The sequence below is a fragment of the Acipenser ruthenus genome, chromosome 20, assembly GCF_902713425.1.
Source record: "Acipenser ruthenus chromosome 20, fAciRut3.2 maternal haplotype, whole genome shotgun sequence".
NCBI lineage: Eukaryota > Metazoa > Chordata > Actinopteri > Acipenseriformes > Acipenseridae > Acipenser > Acipenser ruthenus.
In genome coordinates this window covers 24,464,450-24,483,862 of record NC_081208.1, presented here as the reverse complement: position 1 = coordinate 24,483,862, position 19,413 = coordinate 24,464,450, and the positions used below count along the sequence as shown (strand labels likewise).

At 41.9% G+C, this 19,413-nt stretch overlaps 1 protein-coding gene across 1 annotated transcript in view; it reads left to right on the top strand.

The window, feature by feature from the left end:
- Positions 1–19,019, top strand: part of LOC117425858 (myosin-11) — a 129,027-nt gene extending 110,008 nt beyond the window's left edge. The window contains exons 29-44 of the mRNA XM_058993719.1: positions 468–594; positions 1,410–1,567; positions 1,943–2,189; positions 2,462–2,651; positions 4,108–4,261; positions 4,615–4,782; positions 5,265–5,432; positions 6,399–6,566; positions 7,143–7,310; positions 8,816–8,983; positions 9,627–9,689; positions 10,396–10,505; positions 10,776–10,850; positions 11,241–11,334; positions 11,816–11,886; positions 15,334–19,019. Of these exons, the coding sequence (XP_058849702.1) occupies positions 468–594; positions 1,410–1,567; positions 1,943–2,189; positions 2,462–2,651; positions 4,108–4,261; positions 4,615–4,782; positions 5,265–5,432; positions 6,399–6,566; positions 7,143–7,310; positions 8,816–8,983; positions 9,627–9,689; positions 10,396–10,505; positions 10,776–10,850; positions 11,241–11,334; positions 11,816–11,886; positions 15,334–15,421 (2,217 nt within the window). The 3' untranslated portion in view covers positions 15,422–19,019. The remainder of the gene's footprint in view (positions 1–467; positions 595–1,409; positions 1,568–1,942; positions 2,190–2,461; positions 2,652–4,107; positions 4,262–4,614; positions 4,783–5,264; positions 5,433–6,398; positions 6,567–7,142; positions 7,311–8,815; positions 8,984–9,626; positions 9,690–10,395; positions 10,506–10,775; positions 10,851–11,240; positions 11,335–11,815; positions 11,887–15,333) is intronic.
- Positions 19,020–19,413: the final 394 nt, after the last annotated feature.

Sequence of the window (19,413 nt, the reverse complement as noted above, 5' to 3'; positions counted from 1 at the left end):
ATCTTTTGGTTGATTTGAAATTATAGTTCAGCTTTAAGCCTACTCTAATTGCAGCTTAAAAGAGATCCATAGCAGCCAACTCCACCAAACTATACATTTTCTCATTTAAAGTCAGTAAAGAGAACACTCCCTCACTTTTTCTCCTGATTCGATGATTCGTATGTTTGTTGGTATGCTGCATTGACAGAGATTTGTACATGTACTGTACTGTGTGTGGTCCCTCACTAATTCACTACCATCGATAGTTTACTTTTTTTATTACGTCAGATAGTGAAATAAAGAGCAAACGCTGTGCTTTTGTAATAATGTTCAGCTGATGAGAAATGTTTGATAAGCAACTCACAATTGTTGAATTGGTAGAGCTATTCCACATTTCTCATGCTCAGCAGATTTATGATTTCACCCATCCAGTGCTGTCTACTTTCTGCAACCCTAACATCTCTTCAACTTGCCCTGCCTGTTCTCAGGAGCTGTCCTGCGCGCTGGAGCAGTGCAGTGAGCGTGCTCAGCAGGTGTCTGATTACCAGGGACTGGTCCAGGAGCTGAAGGAAGAGGTCAGCAGGGTCTCTGAGCAGAGGACCAGCAGCATGAGAGGTGAAATAGCATGGCAGTATTACCTGGGAGGGTAGGGAGGTACTGGAATATAGGCTGCATATACTGTGCAGTATCAGATCACTGTAATAACATAAATGTGAGAGGGGTTACTGTAATTCCACATGTGTATTCCAGTATATAACAGTGGGGAGAGGGGGCACTGTACCTGTTAGTTAATTGTTGTTGTTTTTTAAATTTGTTAAAAACATGTCATTGACAGGCAAGAAACACTTTATAAAAATATTGTACTTACAATATGATACTTACAATTTATAGATAGTGTTTAAGGTTAAAACCCCTATATCTGAGAATATTTTAGTTAATTTGTCAAAGAAATGGCAGTTGTATTTGGAAATGGGGAGTTATATTAAACCGTCTAGTTGAACATTAATTTGCTTAAAGTTATTTTGCTGTTAAATTTCATCTATCCGTTTATTTTGTGATACAGAATGTTACTTGTTTGTGTTGTTAGTAGCAGATAGGGTGTATCATGGGCTTATCTTGATGCTAACGAGAGGATGTACGGATGTACACCTAATAACTCTCCATTCCCCTTTGTTTAAGAATCTCCACAGGGTATGAATACATACTGTATTCATACTATATGCATTTCATACACATACATTCATTTGACAAACCGGAGCTTGTGTATTTGAGCCCACAGTAAAGGCTGCATTGGCTTCAGCTGTTCCTTTTCAGTTCGATACCGTGAATACACATCTTATAGAAGGCCGCAGTTAACCCCATTTCAGACTCGTGGCAATGCCTTGTTTGTCTGTCCCTGGTGCCCCATTTAATGCTGTCTGTTGTTGCAGAGGTGCTCAGGCTGGAGGAGGTTGTGAGGCAGCTGCAGGGAGAGGTGGGAGGCGAGGCTCAGAGGAGGCAGGGGGAGGTGGGGGCACTGGAGCATCAAGTCTCGAGACTAGAAGATGACCTCAGGGAGGCACAAAGACTGTGTGCTCAGAAAGAGCAGGTACTGTATAGACATTCCTAATAACAGGGTGCTAAAGTCCCAGTATATGTATGATGATGCAAGCGGTTGTTCTGATGAATTGGCTCGTGTGATGTTTAATAATATAAAATTATCATTAATGATGTACTGTATTGTCAAATGATACATAGTGGAACATGTTCATATTAATTAATCACACATTTGTCAGACTACAAGAAGCACAAGTGGTGCTTTTGGTTGTATCACAATATATATCATGTTCATAAGATTGGGGAAAAATGTTTTACTTTTGAATAATGAACTCACTACAGAGTGATTTCAAATAGAATAATTTGAGGAGAAAAGTACAGCACCTGGTTAAATAAGTGTTTCAAATGTATTTTCCTCCCCCCGTAGGCCATCCAGAAGAGACACGCCCTCTTGAGGAAGTCTGAGACGAACTTGCTGGAGGCTCGTGAGGCAATCCGAGAGAAGGCAGTGGAGGCTGAGAGGCTGCGTGCCGCTGTCGCCTCCCTGGAGTCAGATGTGCAGAGGCTGCAGCGTGAGACCCGGAAGAAAGAGAATGGGAGCGCCGCCCTTCAGGCTGAACTGCATCGGGTCAAAGAAGAGCTAAAGGAGGCCCACGCGCAGTACCGGGAGACAGGTAGGGGTGCAGAGAGGCATTCATACATACATATGTTTATGTAATAGTTATGTAAAGTAATTATGAACATGCTTGAATGAATACATTATTTATTTCAGCATAATTTAACTGAAAAATGATTAACTATGAATTAGAACCAGAATCCAAGCAGGTATGGGTGCACATCAGTGTGAAATGTAGAAGCATTATATAAGTGTACATGTAACTTTTTGTTTCTTTCGGTATTACTGTAAGTGTATAGTAAGGCCCTGCCTCTCTCTTCCCTCTCTTAGCCCAGGAGCTGGCCCGACAGGAGGAGAAGGTGGTCCTGGCGGAGGGTGGCCAGCAGAGAGCGCAGGAGCAGTTGGGGGAGCGCGTGGCAGAGGTGGTGCGTCTGGAGCAGGGGGAGCGGAGACTGCAGTCCGAGCTGCGCGGGCTCCGGGAGCGAGTCGCCAGTGCAGACCAGGAGATTGAAGGATCCAGGTAACCGGACCAGCAACACTCCCCATTCCAACCAAACCACACTGTCCAAGACTAACCATGTCATCACACACCACAGCCATTCTAACCATCCAAAACCAGACCAACCTCAGTCTAATCCAACACAAACCTGTAGAACCCCATTAAAAAAAATCAATTTGAATTTAAACTGACTCACCAGCACTGGCCAGGAACTACACCAACACATGTTGGTCTAAATCCATCCAAGACTAAGGCAGATTCTCACAGGTATAGAACACTTCTTTCAGTCTGAGTGGATCCATAATATATAACTTGTAGGCAGAAATAATCCCACGGGCGTCACAAATTAAGTTTTAAAAGGTTGATATCTTAGAGCAGCAGGGTTGGCAAATGTACACATTTAAAAACACTTGACGATTCCCCCTCTGCCTTCCTAAAATGCTGTTCTGTGTTGCCTTATAATTTGCACCAAATTAGTTAACATTTCAGATCCCCATCCCTTTCAACTGCCTGTCTCCCTGCCTGCTCTGCTGCTTGCTTGAATGCTGGCTGGTCGATGTTCGGATCATTTCAGGTCGAGGCCTAATGTAAAATCACTTCTTTAAATGGCAAAGCAAAAAGGAATCTGAACATCTTAACCAGCGCCTTGCCAAAGGTCCCTTGTTCAGGCAGCTAGCCCTGAGCATTAAGCACACTTGTGGCCTGCCAATACGCATTAGGGGGGATTTAGTAATTAAGTGATCGGCTGAGGACTAAATTGGGTGTTTGCGGGCTGTGAAGTCAACCCTAGGTCCCAGCAGCCATGCAGATAGAGGATTGTAATTGCTGTGGATATTGATTAGGCTGGTAGGAGAGGGGGGGGTGGGTGTTGAGGGAATTCTCAGGCCATCGATTAGCTGTTACTGCGGCCAGCTTGTCAATGCAAAGTGATCTGAGTGCTGTTAAGGCTCGGGGCTTTCCCAGGGTTCTCAAACTGTTATTTTTACGAAACGTCCGGCTAAAAAATGTCCATTCTGGGTCCCCTACCCCCAACTTCTGTAGCTTCCCCAAATTTGATGAGATTGTGCTTGAACTGTCTGTGAATATATCTGAATACACTGTAGGTACTGTGAATATATAGCTTACACTGGCTTGTTTGGTTTTAATGAAGCTGTACAGAAACAGTTTTCAATGAGATGCAATTATACATGCTGTGAATGAAGGTCGTGGTAACATTCTGTTTCTGAGAACACCTGTAAGGGTTTATTGATCTCCTTGTTAGAGGATTTGTATGTTGCTGTCCTAGAAAAACTATTATGACTTATATTTCCATTTTCATAGCCTGTCCAGTATTCCAGGTTCTGTTCTATGAGTTTTAGAATTATTAGCCACGCTTGGAGCATTTCTGGCCACATGCAATTTAGTTAGTCCAGTAAATCCTGGTGGGCTCACACTGCAGTGCTTCAGAGCTTCGGTGAGAATGTTGTTGCTCTTGTAGGAATCTCATTGAGAAGCTCAAGGCCGAGGTCACTCAGAGCAAGCAGAGCCACCAGAGTGCACTGCAGGAGGGGCTGAGGCACCAGCAGGGGGCGCAGCGGCACGAGATGGAGCTTGGCAGCAGGAAGGAGCAGATCAGGACCTTGCAGCTCCAGGTAGTCATGACCAGGCCATTCCACATGCACAGTACTGCCAGGGTGCCACAATCACTCACGGGTTGAGACTGGCATTAGGTTGAGAGCATTTTCAAACAAGCAGTGATCCAGTTCTAAAGGTGGTGGTGGTTGTTGTTAATCAATATAATTACTGATATGTACATTTTTCTTTAGTTTAGCCTAGCATGCACACTGCTTCAAAAAAGAAGAGACCCAATGCTTGTTTTAGCTGTTGGTACACAAGCATTCCCCCCTTTGAAACCTGCAGTAAGATGTGAAAATACATATTGTAGTGCTGTTAAGCAATACCTTGATTTTACTGCTTGTATGACTCTCTCCCTATCGCCCCCTAGCTACAGGAGCAGGCAGAGATGAGCCGTCATCTTCGGGCAGAGTTGAGCCAGGAGCAGGCTCAGCAACAGGACCAGCAGAAGCGCCTGGAGAGCGGGCGAGCGCGAGTGAACGGGCTGGAGAAAGAGAACGAGGAGCTCCGAGCCAGGCTGCACTCCACAGAGCAGCTGGTGAGGCCTGTTTGCTGGTGTTTTCGATAGTAATAGTAGTAGTATTTGAGGCTCCTTTCTGTTCCTGCCTCCTGTGCATTATGTATTGTTGTAGCTCTGGAACTCAATTCCAAAAGGTATTAGGGACTTGGATTATGTTCAATCCTTCAAAACTAACTGGAAGTTTGGCCTTTGAAACTGCTTAGACCTGTATCTAATTGTATTAGTGTACTTTTGTATTCAATATGTACAGTACTCTGAGGTGTCTCACTTGAAGAGTGCTTTGTAAATCTAGATTTGTTGTCGTTGTCAGTGTCAGAGCCATTGGGGCCAACTCCCCAATTCGATTAACCTTGGGTTAGTATTGAGAGCATGACAGCTATAGGAGCATGTGACGATACTAACTCTCCTATAATTTCTATAGGGCTTATGCAGGCTATTCTATACAAAGCTTTGACTGCTGTGTATCTGTTTGTAATGGTGTTGGTTTTAACGGTCTGCAGCTAAAGGATAAGGAAAAGCAGATCTCCAGTCTACAGAACAGTGTTTCTGAGCTCCACAGCGCCTCCCAGCACCTGCGAGAGGAACATGCTGCTTGCCAGTCACAGCTACAACTTTCCAAGAGAGACCTGGAGGAGGCACAGAGTCAGAGCAAGACGCACTGTGAAGAGGTGAGGCGAGGAGAGGTTTTGAGGCAAGGGCTGTGAGGAGGTGAGATGAGGAGAGGGTTTGAGGCAAGACCTCAGGTGACGTGATGTGAGGTGTAGAATTGAGGCAGAGCCTGAATAAGATTATAAACAAAGATGTGCAGTTAAAAACTAAACCAGAAAAAAATAAACTACAAGAAACAGCAACCAGGAGAGGTTGAGCGGCACAGGCAGGAAGTGAGGCACAGTGAAGAGGCGAGACAAGGTCTCTCTCTGTAAGAGAGGACACAGCAACACGGTGAAGCAAGGAGAGGACAGAAGTTGAGAGAGAAGATGGAGAGAGGCAGCATAAGGCAATGAAGCCAGAAAAGAGACAAGCAGAGAGTAAGCAGGATAACACAGGCAGAGAGAAGGGGATGTGTAACCTAAAGTCTGCACAGAGCCAGAGAGTGACAAGACCTGCAGTCAGAGCAGAGACAGATTAGACAAGACTTCGTCCCTGTGGAGGTAAAGCAAGAAGAGGAGACAGAGGGAGAGGGGCACCCCACTGAGCAGGATGGCAGGGTCAGGGATAGGACAGAGAGACACAGCGAGGAAGCAAGGAGGCAAGACCCACAGTCTGCACAGAAAGTGAGGCTGGAAATTAAATCAGAGCAGAGGAAGAATAGCCAGGGCCTGCCAATGGAAATGAGAGAGAGGCACAGTGAGAAAGTGAGCCGAGGAGGCAGCAAGCCACAGAGCTCTAAGCAGATGATGGAAGAAGTTAGACAGGGACTACAGAAAAGGAGGCCCAGTGATGAGGTAAGACAGGGAGAGCTTAAACCAACAGACCGTAGAATAACAGAGGCAGTTTCTGAGTACTGTAAGGGTATGGGTGCAAGTAATCTAAGGGATCAGTAAGTGGAACGAAAACAGTGGGTAGCTTATGGGTGCAGCGACGTTGTCTTCGGGTTGTGTATAATAGACAGTGTTGGCTCTGTGCTGTTCCAGGTTAGCAGGTTCGAGGAGTCAGTGTCAAGGCTGCAGGCAGAGCTGGAGACAGCCCAGGAGAGGGCGAGGTACGGGGCTCGAGAGCTGGCCTCGGCAGAACAGGGAGTCAGAGAGCTGAGGCTGGAGCTGACCTCTGCGCAGGGGGCTCACAAGGAGAGCATGGAGCAGGTGGGCATTTACATTTTTAATATGGAGGATTTTCAACAGAAACAACTGTTCAACAAAAAAAAAGATATTCTGTAAATACATACAGTGATTAAACCAAGGTTAGAATCATCTTTGATAGAAGACACTAAATGTAATTGGGCTGTTTCCAATATGAATGATTTATATGTTATACAAATAATATCTCTGACGTATGATACTAAGATGATAAGGTGAGTCAATCAAGGGCCTGCTAAGACTGATCTCAATTTAATATGAAGACATACTACAGGAGGTGTACAAACCAGTAATAAGTATCACCTTTGTAGACCTTGAAATGATTACCAATTGGACGATTATAAAAAGGGTGAAAACAGTTCACCAGTTCAGGGCAGATTTAGCATGGGTCTGATTTCTTAAATCATATCTGTATCAAATATTAACAGGTAGTTCTAAAGCTGAACTTGTTCAGCTGTGTCTAACAGAATTCCTTGTCATTATCAAATGTGTCCATGCATTGCGAGATAGCGTGTGTAGTGCATTTCCAGTGTTTTGACTTTGTTTCTTCCCTGGCAATGCTGTATTGTTTGCTTCCCTCAGCTGAGCGAGCGGAGCCGGGAGGCAGCAAGCCTTCGCAACGAGCTTGTCCGTTCTCAGCAGCGCAGTGCTCAGCTCGGGCAGGAGAACGCTGCATACGAGGAGCGAATGAGGCGTCTCAATGGGGAGCTGAAGAGACTGCAGAGCCTGAGCCAACACACACATGATGAGGTGAGCCTGGGACCATAAATACTGACCCCAAAGCACCCAGCCTGGACTCCTCTGTCTAACACCACCCGGCAATAACATCACTGCAAACCATGCTTTTTGCAATCTTACATAAATAATAGGCATAGGAAATTCCTAGACAAAAATCCCAATAGAAATTAAAGACTGGTAATAACTGGGGTTAGCAGAGGATTGAAGTAGCTATTCTAGTGAGAACACTGGCGTAGTGGATTATTTAAGGCAATCCCCAGTGCAGGTTTTATTTTATTAAAAGAAGCTCTAAATGGCAGTCCTTTCCGTCTGGCAGCCCTGTGTCTCTGAGAGCTGGATAAACAGAAAGCAAAGCCGCTGCTAATCCACCGCCTCTCTCACACACAGCCTACGGTGGCCTGACTCCCTACACCAGACTTGCATTAAAGCAACAACACAGCAATTTACCAAACTGTACCACTGCTGTTTAAAGAACAATCCGGCAACACACTGCTGCCATGCTGAAGAACTGGCTTGTATTTTACCACGCTGCTGTGCTGCTGTTTTACAGAACATTCTTACCATTTACCAAGCTGCGCTGCTGTTTTGCTTAAATCTGCATGTTCAATTACCAGTCAAGTTGAAGATTCACATGAAAGCAGCACTGGATATTAATCGTTTGTAAGCACTGTAATACATAAAAGTAGAAAACGCATATCTACTTATCGAGGGAACTGTTTAATAGGCTTCTGCACACAACTGAATGCTAAATAATGTATAAGCTGTAAATTGTTTACAAAAAAATTAAATTAAATGAATGAAAGATCAAAAGGGGTTTCCCCTGTTTCTGCAAAGTCCACAAGTCACACAGGCTTTTTAAAGTGGAAGGAGTAAGAGATGACAGAAGTTCATTTCCGAGACATTCGATTAGTGTGTGTGTGTCTGTGATAGGTTGTCCTTTCCCGTGGATTAGGCAAGAGATCTCAGAGAAAATGATAAAAAAAATAATAATCTGCAGACTTTGGTTACACTGATATCACAGGGGGGATTAAGAGGGCTGTGAAGCTAATGCAGAGTTAGGCTGCGGGACGTGAATTTCATCTCCGCTGTCGTCTGGAGAGGACCTGTTTAATTGCTTTGGGTTCCTTCATTATATGTATTGCTTTTTTCTGCATTTAATTTGCTCTCCCCTTTTCTGTAGCACTTGAACGCTCATACCAGACGAAATCCAGTGACTACAAGCGTGCCTAAATGTGGAAGTGCAATACATACTATAGTGCATGTACAGCTAATTAAAAGAAACCTGTCCTAGCAAAAAGATTGCTTATTTCAAATCTGTATCATGCTCTTACAGTGTAAGGAAGGCACTAGCTGAAACATTTGCCTGCTTGCCTTTTATAGTTTTATTTATGGAAGATGCCTCAGATCACACAACACTATGGAGTTCCGTTCCACATGGAAACATTCTACCTGAGTTTTGAACACTGTTTTTGTGCACGTGCCTAGTTAATATCTGTGTGTTGTGGTCGCGCCTACAGGCCCGAGCGTACGAGAACAGGCTGTCGGAGCTCAGTGCCCAGCTAGCACTCATGCAGAGGAGGGGACAGGAGCATCTGGCAGCGCTGGAGTCGAGAGACGAGGAGACAGTGATTCTCAAAGTGGAGCTGGCGTCCCTCAGGGAGAAATACCACACCTCAGTCCAGGAGGTAAGAGACGCACCCGTTATTGTGCATGAAACACTAGCAGGTCCAGCAGGTATGAAACATAAACCCACTCGATGTGCAGCAAACTCTGTGCCAAGATCAAAGAGGTATGAAGCATACTGATACACTAAGTCACTAAGACAGAAATACTTAGCTGGGTCTTAGAGTGGCTCACCTGGTAGTGCCAAGCTGTCAGTCTTCACTTCTGTGGGTTATCAGAACAGGAACAGTTCTCCTCACCATGCTTCAGCAGAACCCACTGGCCATGTGACCCGCGAGCTCAAGTGGAAACCTGCAGGGCTGTCCACCTACCAGGGGCCTGTAGCTTGCAGACGTCCGCTGTTTAGCTTCCGTTGTCATAGTTTCAGGATCAGACAATGCCCACTGACCATCAGTTCTCCTGAGCTGTTGTGGGGACTCCTGGGAACATAATGGTTTATTTGGGACAAACACCGGTAACGGGGTTAAAATCTAGCATTGTCTCCCTACAGTGGCTGTGGTGTTTTATTATTACTCATGATTTGTTTAGAAATAAAATAATTTGAAGAGAAGCATATACATTTAAAAGTAATTTAATTTTAATAATAAAAAAATAATAATTTCAACATATTTGCTGTTTAATCACAACTCCTTGTCTCGTTTACAGGGAGATGTTTTACACTCAGAGCTGAACATGTTAAAGCAGAAGTACATGGCTACTGCTAATGAGGTACAGTACAGACGGACCATACTTCTCTCTCTCTCTCTCTCCACTCCCTAGAAAACAACTACAGACAACACACAATACCCTGAAGTCTTCTAACTTTGTGTGTGTCTGAAACAGTTCCCTGTGTCTGTATCTGTAGCGTGTGTGTGGTCTGTAGTGTGTAGCTTTGCTGTCTGGTGATTGTCTTTCAGTGGGTGTGTATTCAGTTGACGCTGTCTTTCTAGGTGTATTTGTATAGATAGTGGATCACTGTGTGCATTCTCTCTATCCTCAGGTTGAGCTGCTGCAGTGGTCAACAGTGTGCTTTAATGCGCTATCTTTGTGTGTATATTGTTAGACAGTGTGTCACTTTGTGTGTAGTGTGGATGGATCTCTATGAGCTGTAGACAGTGTCTGACTGTGTGTGTAGTGTGGATGGATCTCTATGAGCTATAGACAGTGTCTCGCTGTGTGTGTAGTGTGGATGGATCTCTATGAGCTATAAACAGTGTCTCACTGTGTGTGTAGTGTGGATGGGTCCCTCCTGAGCTATAAACAGTGTCTCACTGTGTGTGTAGTGTGGATGGGTCTCTATGAGCTATAGACAGTGCCTCACTGTGTGTGTAGCGTGGATGGATCTCTATGAGCTATAGAGTTACTGTTTGCATTGGTGTGGATGGATCTCTATAGCTCTGGACAGTGTCTCACTGCGTGTTCTCTCTGTCCCCAGGTGGAGGTGCTGCGGTGCTCTCTGGGTGCAGCACGCTCGGACAGCTCCCGTCTTCATCAGGAGAGCGAGCTGGTCGTGTCTAATGTCAACCAGTGGGTAAAGGAGCAGAAGTGAGTACCCCAGCAGCACTGCCATTCACTTCAACAGCACAGTGACTGGGAGACAGCACTATAGCTAGTGAACAGCAGGGCAAGCATTTTCAAAATACCACAAGCACAATTTTTAAACAGATGTATTGTGTTAATGGAAGTTAGTCCAGTGCCTGTACATGGTTGCTTGTTATTACTGTAAACTCCCAGTTTCGGAAGATCGCCTCATATTCCAGGCTCCATTTCGAGACCATTTTACTCCGCCCCTTAGCTTTTGTTCTTTTCTTTCAGGCAAGCCAATGAGAAACTGGGGACAAAGATAAAGGAGCAAAGCAAACAGATAGTCCACCTGACCGCTGAAAAGGAGTAAGTCAGAGCACATTCACCACAAACTATATGAAGTCTTGCTATTGATTCCCGAACTGTAGGTATAGATTTACTGTTCCAATGCATCACTGCAACCTAGTAGGAGGATAAAGTTAAAACGTGAAGAGAATATGACCTGGTCCTCACAAACCCTGTTCTGACAAAAGCAGTGATAAATGTATGTACAAACACACACACAGTGGAATTGCCTACAAAATATCCAAGGCATCTCGCTTGGCACTATGGATAACGACACAGGCTACAACCACTCTTACTATCTCAATGACAATGCTGCTCCTGTCAGTTACCCTGTATCTTCCTTGTACGTTCTGCAGTAAGGAGAGGGGCAGGTCTTTTTTCCAGGACTAACCTGTTTCCCACTTGTAACAGCCACCTATCGGAGATGATTGACAATCTGCAGAGAGAGAACAAGAAGCTCAAGACAGAGCTGGATGAGCGGAGGCTCGAGATCGAAAGGGCTCGAGTAGGTGCCTCAATTTATTTATTCCAGAGGGTTAGAGTGGGTGCCTCAGTTTATTTATTCTAGAGGGTTAGAGTGGGTGCCTCAGTTTTATTCCAGAGGGTTAGAGTGGGTGCCTCAGTTTATTTATTCCAGAATGTTCCAGTAGGTGCCTCAGTTTATTTATTCCAGAGGGTTAGTGTGGGTACCTCAGTTTATTTATTCCAGAGGGTTAGAGTGGGTGCCTCAGTTCATTTATTCCAGAGGGTTAGAGTGGTTGCTCCAGTTTATTTATTCCAGAAGGTTCCAGTAGGTGCCTGAGTTTATTTATTCATTTAATTTACTGGAGCCTCTTTACCCAAAGTCATTTCAGACAGATTTCTTATATTAACATTAGCCCTCATTCTTTTCTATTTAAATCAATTCCCTCTTAGTGCTAGTAAGAATGGTGCAAGAGAGTCTTCTTTTCTAGTCTACCAATCAGCATCTGTCTTTCACCTTCCAGGCTCTCCACGCAAGCCAATCAGAACACCTTGCTGTCATGACTCGACTACGCAGCCAGCTGCATGACCCGGAGTAAGTACACAAACGTTTAGTATTTTTACTACCACAATGACTTATACTAATGTAATACTGTACATTAAAACACTTACACATTTTAAAATGTGTAGTATATTATAGCAACGACTTCCAGCTACACATAGCTAATGGTGTTGTATTATTGTTGTTGTTGTTAAATAAATATTATTATTATTATTATTATTATTATTATTATTATTATTATGCTTAATTCTTGTTTTGCCTCAATGTAATGACCACACAGGTTTACAGTGAATTTGCAAAAATGAACTGTTACCATAGAATTGGCGATTCCAAATGCAGAAACATGCCCACATACTTAGCTGGGTTTCTGCTATTTGGAATTCACCCAGGGTATATCCACTAAGGATGTGTTTAGTCAAATAAAGGAAAAATATGAATTTAAAAGAATAAAAGTACAAATGACTTACTTTGTAGTGTAAGTAGCAGTTTCTGCGTATTGCGAGCTGCAGTGTTACCGATTGGTTTCTCAGGTAGCTTGTGTCTTGTACTGGTACTTTATTTAAGCATTAAACCATAACACTTGAAACTGGCACAATGAAAGCTATTGGGAATCTATTGTAATCTACTCTGTTAAAACGCAGTTAACGTTTAATTCCTTATATTTTTTTATACATTTTATTGCCAAGGGTCTGTAGCAGAATGATCATACTCCTGTATTGCTGTTGTTTAATGGGCCATGTAGCTTAGTGGTTTGCAGAATGGGACGAGGCTGGGAAGGCTTGCATTTAAAAACCCAGTTCACACAGCAACGTGTTTTTCTTTTTTTTTTTATTTCGGTCCATCATCTTTACGAGAGAAGTTTAGAATATCAGCCGTAATGTAGTGAACCTTTTTCAAGCACGTTTCCCCAGATCATCGCCGAAAATATCTGTTCTATAAAACCCCATTGCACTCTGGAGACAGCGTTTAAATCCAGTAGCTGTGCCGTTGCTCTGCTTGTGTGTGTTTGTGCTGGCCTCTTAACAAGTTAAGGGAGCACATGCTGCTCTGGCCAGTTAAGGTACAAGCCTGTACTGCTGAAAAGAGCTGAGGTTGTTAACACTGAAGAGGCATTTCTTCAGCCAAGCATCAAATCTCAGAGGCAACCACAAAACAAGCCACTTAAACTTTAATGCACAAAAAAAACTTTCAACTCTTCTTTTATAAAGACCAAGGGCACGACCCTGCTTCGGAGGTCAGATCAGATCATAAAACTTAAAACACGGAATACCTGAGAATGCAGCTCCCACACCAGTAGAAAAGATACAAAGACTAACCACTAAACCACTGGGTAAATAAACAAAGCTGAAATGATGTGCTGTTTATCTGCGGGAACAGCCTAAAAGCCTTTGGGGTTGCAAGACACACATGTATTTTTAACTTGGCAATGAATAAATCATACAAATAAAATAAATAGCTGGATAAATAAAATGCATATAAAGCGAGAGGCGGTGGAGACTCTCGCACACACGTACACACTCTCACTCAGTGCTTTTGTTTATTTATCACATCAGATTTGGGGGCCTGCCGATGGGAGCATGCCGCTATCATCTCCTTCTGCATCATTCATTTGCTTTTATTAACTGTCATTACTGGGGGCTTTTAGGAAGGAGGCTTGGATTTCAGCACGAAATCACAAGAGAAAAGCTGTGAATCCAGTAAACTTGCATCTCTCCCTCAAATACATGAGTTTGCAAGAGATATACATTACCAAGCCAAAGGGGAAAGCAATAAAAAAAGAGAAATGTATACATGTTGTCTGAAGATGCAGTATCCCACAATCATGTTCAAATTTACACACCAACATTAATTCCTCGTGGCCTATCTGCTACATTCGGCCATAGTTTTGCCTTCTCTATTTATTTTTAAATAAGGCATATTTGTGTTTCCTTTTAGAGTAAAGAAAAGCAGCAGCCACTTCTTTTTGCAGAAGCCCCCCCCCCTCCCTCCTCTAAGATGTTGTTCTGCATTTCTGAAAGCATGGGGTTCATTAGCTATTTTTTTTTTCTTTCTTTTCCACTTCACTTCCAGCTAGAGGTCCCCTGATTGATAGAAAGCCTGTGCTGTTTATTTGGGAATCGGGGAATGAAATATTCATATTCTATGCTTTTCCGAGCAGAAGTTATCAAGATGCGGTGTAAATGGTACTCAGGATTAGATTTTCACAGAAGACTGCGGTTATTAAAAATAAATAAATAAATAAATAAATAAATAAATAAATAAATAAATAAAAATTCTGCTGGCCATCTTCCTGGAAGGCAATCTATTTGTTTTTCACGCAGCAGCAGAGTAATAGAGTCAGCTCTTAATGCAGTGTAGCAAAAGTGCTTTGGTCCACAGCCTTTCATGCCTTCAACTCTTTTTAATGTGATTGAATAGTTAATAGCAGCAGCTCCCATGGAGAAATTGTAAAGGCAGACAGATCCCGATGTCTTGGGATTAAAGGGGCAAGATTCTGGGGTGTAGTGGTAGCTGCTGTATACAGGTGGATGTAGGTGTGGACCATATGAGTATTTCACTGTACAGGTCGCTGCATATTTGGCATTTATAGAGGCAAGGTAAAGATTAGGTGTCCCGGTCATTGTTGGGTAAGACACAGGACAACGGGGTGATCTCAGACTACTGTAACTAAGGTAGCATTAGGTAATCCAAGATTAGTGTTAATCATGGTCTGTAAAAATGTAGGTATAAGGCAGGGTCAGTATTTATGGGAAATGTTCTGTGGATATAAGTGACTTGAGACTACATTAACAAGGTGGGGTGCTTTTGGGTTATCATTTGTAAGATGAAAGACTAGAGCAGTGGTACGCAAAGTGTGGTCAGTAAGTGGGGCGGCAGTTCTGGAACATGTCAAAGTTATTTTATTTTTTATAGAATGTTTTAAATAATAACATAAATGACAGCTAAGTTCTTACCTTTCAAATGAGCCGTTGACGATCATTCTAGGACTTGTAGAACCGGGGAAATTATGTTTGAAGTGCAGCGTCAGTAAAACTGCAGTGAACAGAACCGAAATGGTACAGTCGAAGTCGAAAAGAGTCGAAATGGTGGCTTCCATGTATGGGGCGCGAAGTGTAAAAAACAAAAACAAAAAAACATGCTAATATTTTACTAATAAAGTAATAAAACAGGATCAGTGCAGCCCATAGCCAGCCAGGTAGAGACTGGGTAGTCCTGCTTTGAAAATCTTGTATTACAGTAATTATATCCAGATATTTATTGATGTGTGCCCAGCCTTTCTTTGCTTTCCGGGATCTGAGCAATCCAATAAGTACTAGTACTTGGTGTAGTTTTTCCAAGTTCTGCACCAATCCAATTTCAAGAAGTACTGACCAGCCCTGATCCTCCTCTTTTGCTTTCTGAGATCTGAGCCGATCACATTCCCAAGATGACAACACCTGATTTAAAAAAAAAAAAAAAAAATTCTGTTTATTTCAACAGACCTCTACACTCTGCAAGTCCAGCCCTGAACAACAGCGGGAACATAAAGAAGAAGAGGTATCTTAGTGCCAACCTAAATTGCAGTTAGACAATCCAAGAGGGGCCGTTGAGAACTGGACATCCCAGGCTTCGGTCCAGCCTTGGCCAAATCGGTCACAAGACTCCACTACACAAAGGACCTGTTAAGCACTGAGACCCTCAGACCTCACAGTCACCCTCCAGAACTTTAAAACCTGCAATGAGATATACTGGCTGCGTGCAGAACCTCACATCTCGCCTGCAGAATACGAAGCAATACTGGACAGAGAGGGTCAAAGACCTCAACAAAATACCACCCGATGCAGGATCCCAGTGGGGACACAAAACTCCCGTCTTGCATGCTAATGCCTTGAGGAGTACTGAGTGCTAAGGATTCTTACTACAATGACTCCATTGCACTGGCACAGGGAAGAATTAGATGACTGTTGCTTTTGCACCTTAAGTCTAGTTGTATTTTGAAATCTCTTGACTTCTCTAGGAGTGCTATATAAACTTTTTGTACTCCATAAAGTGGTGGTCTAACTGTGCAGAAAACAGATTTTTAAATGTTCATCCCTTGTAGGCTGCTACATAATCTTTCAAATTAACATTGTGTTCTAAGCATCCTACTAAACGATACAAGCTGTTATTGCAATTAAAAACAAACCTATTCATGTTACAAGAGAACATATTTTTTTACTTTAACCTATACTCCAGTAAAAGCCACAGCTAGATTTTGTTACAGCATTTTACTCACCAGGAAATCAACCTGGATTATATTTACTGTACCATGGATAACCACGAATAGGTGGATTGTGCAATCCCAGGTGAATACCCAGTGCTGTAAGAAAAAGAAGAAAAGAAATCCAGCTGCGATTGATCCTGGTCAAATCAACCCTGAAGGCACACATCTTGTATCCTTAAATTAACCTTCTGGATTGTTTGTTACTTGCAGTTTGCACAAAAGTCAGACCCAAAATCCCTTTAGAAAAAGGATCAAAGTGACAGGAAATACTCGTTTCAATACTGTAAAGCACCTAGAGCAAAACCATCATAATATAGAATTGTAGATTTCTGGTCAATTTTAATAGGATTATGGCTTGAAAATATATCGAAATTAGCAGAGGCAGGTTACAACACGACCATTTACCTCTCATCATTTAATACAGTTGCTTGGTTTTGGACAAACAACAGTAAAATCAATTGGCAAAGCCTCAGGCATCTCACCTTTCACACCCAGTAGTTTTGTACAGGTTCGCTATGCCATGCATTAGTTTGTGATGGTTTTAAAAGGGACAACCCTGATGCAGGGGGAGACACTGGAAGTATTAGAATTAGACACCTCCCGTGGTAAAGGGATGTTAGCAAAAAGATAGCATAATGGACTCCACCTGGACTGTATCAACATGTTTATGTTGAGATTACCCCTAAAATAGTAGTTGGTTCATCCAGTCCTGTAAAATACTGCAATAAATCCAGAACGGCTTCCTGGCAGTATTTGAATTGATCAAATCAACCCTGAAATGTAACGTGTAAGGAAATCAATCCCTTTTTTATACAGAGTGATCCACTGGTGCTAAATGTATTTATTTAATGTTTGTTTTTAATTAATTGTAATATTAGTGTTTGTTTTTTGTACAATCATGACAGTTTCTTTTTTGATACATTGTGCCTTGTCAAATATAATTGATGCCCTTCAATGTAAAGAAATGACCTTTTGTCTATCAGATGCATGTTAGCTATGTTGTGCATTGAATGTATTTTTTTTATTGGTAGGTGCTTATGCAATACTTGTGATTAACTGGCACTGGATTCGATATTGAATAAGTGCACTACCTTCCTGATTTGAGTGCTAATGCTTGAGATTTTCTACAAAGTATAAATCTATTTTTGTGTGACCATAAAACAAAAAAAATTATAATAATTTTGACTGTTACCCTAAGCTCTCTTGTATGTATTGAATTTGCAGTTCTTCATGCTGTATTTAATTTGCTGGCTCTCAGATCCTGAGTACAGAGTTGTCTACACTGTATTGACATTGCTCTCTTTAATGTTTCTAGTAAAACGTACATAAATTCCTATGTGTTGTTGCGTTTGACAGACAGATTTCAATTCAAATGGGACTAATCCTGCTACTCTGTTATTATTAGTACAGTTACCCAGATCATTTGGTCCCATGCTTGTAATGAAAGGAGCAGGAGTTTCAATATCTTTGTTTCATAGGGGAGGTAACGTTTTTGAACCTGTGAGAGCTGATGATACTGTGTGAGTGTGTTCATGCACTGCCTGCCTGTCTGCCTATGAGGGTTAATCCAGGTTTTATTGGCGGAAGCTGCAATTCCTTTCTGGCTCCACCAGATCAATAGGCAACATTCTCCACAATACTCAAGTCAATACCCTACACTTTAGGTGTCTGAGGGAACTAAAGAACTCCAATAATTGTTATTAATGATTCGGATTTCTACAACCACAATTCTGCTGTAGCTGACGTATCGCTTAGACAAAATACAATAACAAATAGACTGAAGCAAAAATGAATTTGAGAAAAACGGTAAAAAAATAAGTATATGCTTTCTCCAATAAGATAACACATCAGTCAAGATATTCTGTGAGGCCCTGTCAAAGCACTGCATTACCTGTTATCACACACACAGCCTAATGTTGATATTCACAGGAACCATTACTAGATGCAAAAGAAAAACAAATTCATCCATTGGCTTACCTGGACATACACGCAACCCTTAAGACAGAAAAGATATCTTCAGATTCTTAAATAAAATTTACTGAAGTTTGCTCAGAACTGGATAAGTGGGACATACAGTCCATAAGCATGGACCTTCCACTACTCTCTATCGCCTTGAGCAGAATGACTCCCTCTTCCCCCATACCTGCTACTAGTAACTTTAAATGGGCTTTTCCAAACAATTCTGTGCATCTCTTGGTTAAATTGCTAAACTTATAAAAATACATATGCAAATTCTGAGGTTACGAAGATACATCAGATTAAATGGCATTGTAATTAAAAGAAAAACTGATCACTAACAACAGATTGTTTAATCGGGACTCCTATTTAAATCAACATTTTATTAATAACATATCTTATTGGATGAACACATGCTAAATAGCACTTTCCCATAACTACTAAAAAAATCTACCAAGAACAAAACAAATTAGTGCAAATAAATAAATAAATAAATAATGAATGGAGCTGCACCGCCTACATTCACGCTGAATAAGAGTGACGGATGAAGAAGGGATGGCCGCTGTTATAATTGGGTCCCAGAAGACGGTTCAGCATTATTGATAGCAGAGGAAAAAGAAACCCTTTATACTGGGCTAAATAAAGTCACCCATCGCTTTGTGTGTGATTACTGGATTACAGTTAATTAAGACAGGAGCTGATGCTCCTGTTCACTTCATCAATCTCACTTCTTCTCTAATTAAGTTTGAAATGACAGTTGTTCCTGAGCCTCCTGTAGCAGAGAGATGGAAGGAGGACCTCCTTTAATTATATTTTATTAGCCCCATAGAGGTTTTTAAACCACCACTTTTGCTCTGTGTGTAGCCGTATCACATATGGCTCTTTTCCACCGTTCCCTGTGCGTTAAAGTGATAAGTTTAGGTTTGTTTACAGGAAGCTATATGTGAAACACTTAAATCAGTTGAATAGACAAATTGATTAGTCTGTGATTGTACTTGGTAAGTCACAAATAAAGCATTTAAACTCAATATAATGCCCAACATGCCTTCGCATTCATTGATGTTCCACTTAAAATCAAGAACACAATTGTTCTTTTCGTTAGAATAGTAAAGTCGTTCATTTAGTTTGAATATCATTGAGGGGGCAATATATGTGTAAACACAATAAGTAACAGATTATTATAAAGTACTCATGTCTGATAATACATTTAAATTACTTTTAGAAACGATTATATAAATACTAGTACATGCATCTCAAGTATATATATTTTTTAATACAAGCATTATAGTGTTAGTAAGATTATGATCCATACACTATAGTAGATCCCTTATTACTTAGATTTAATCAGGATTACTGAAGTC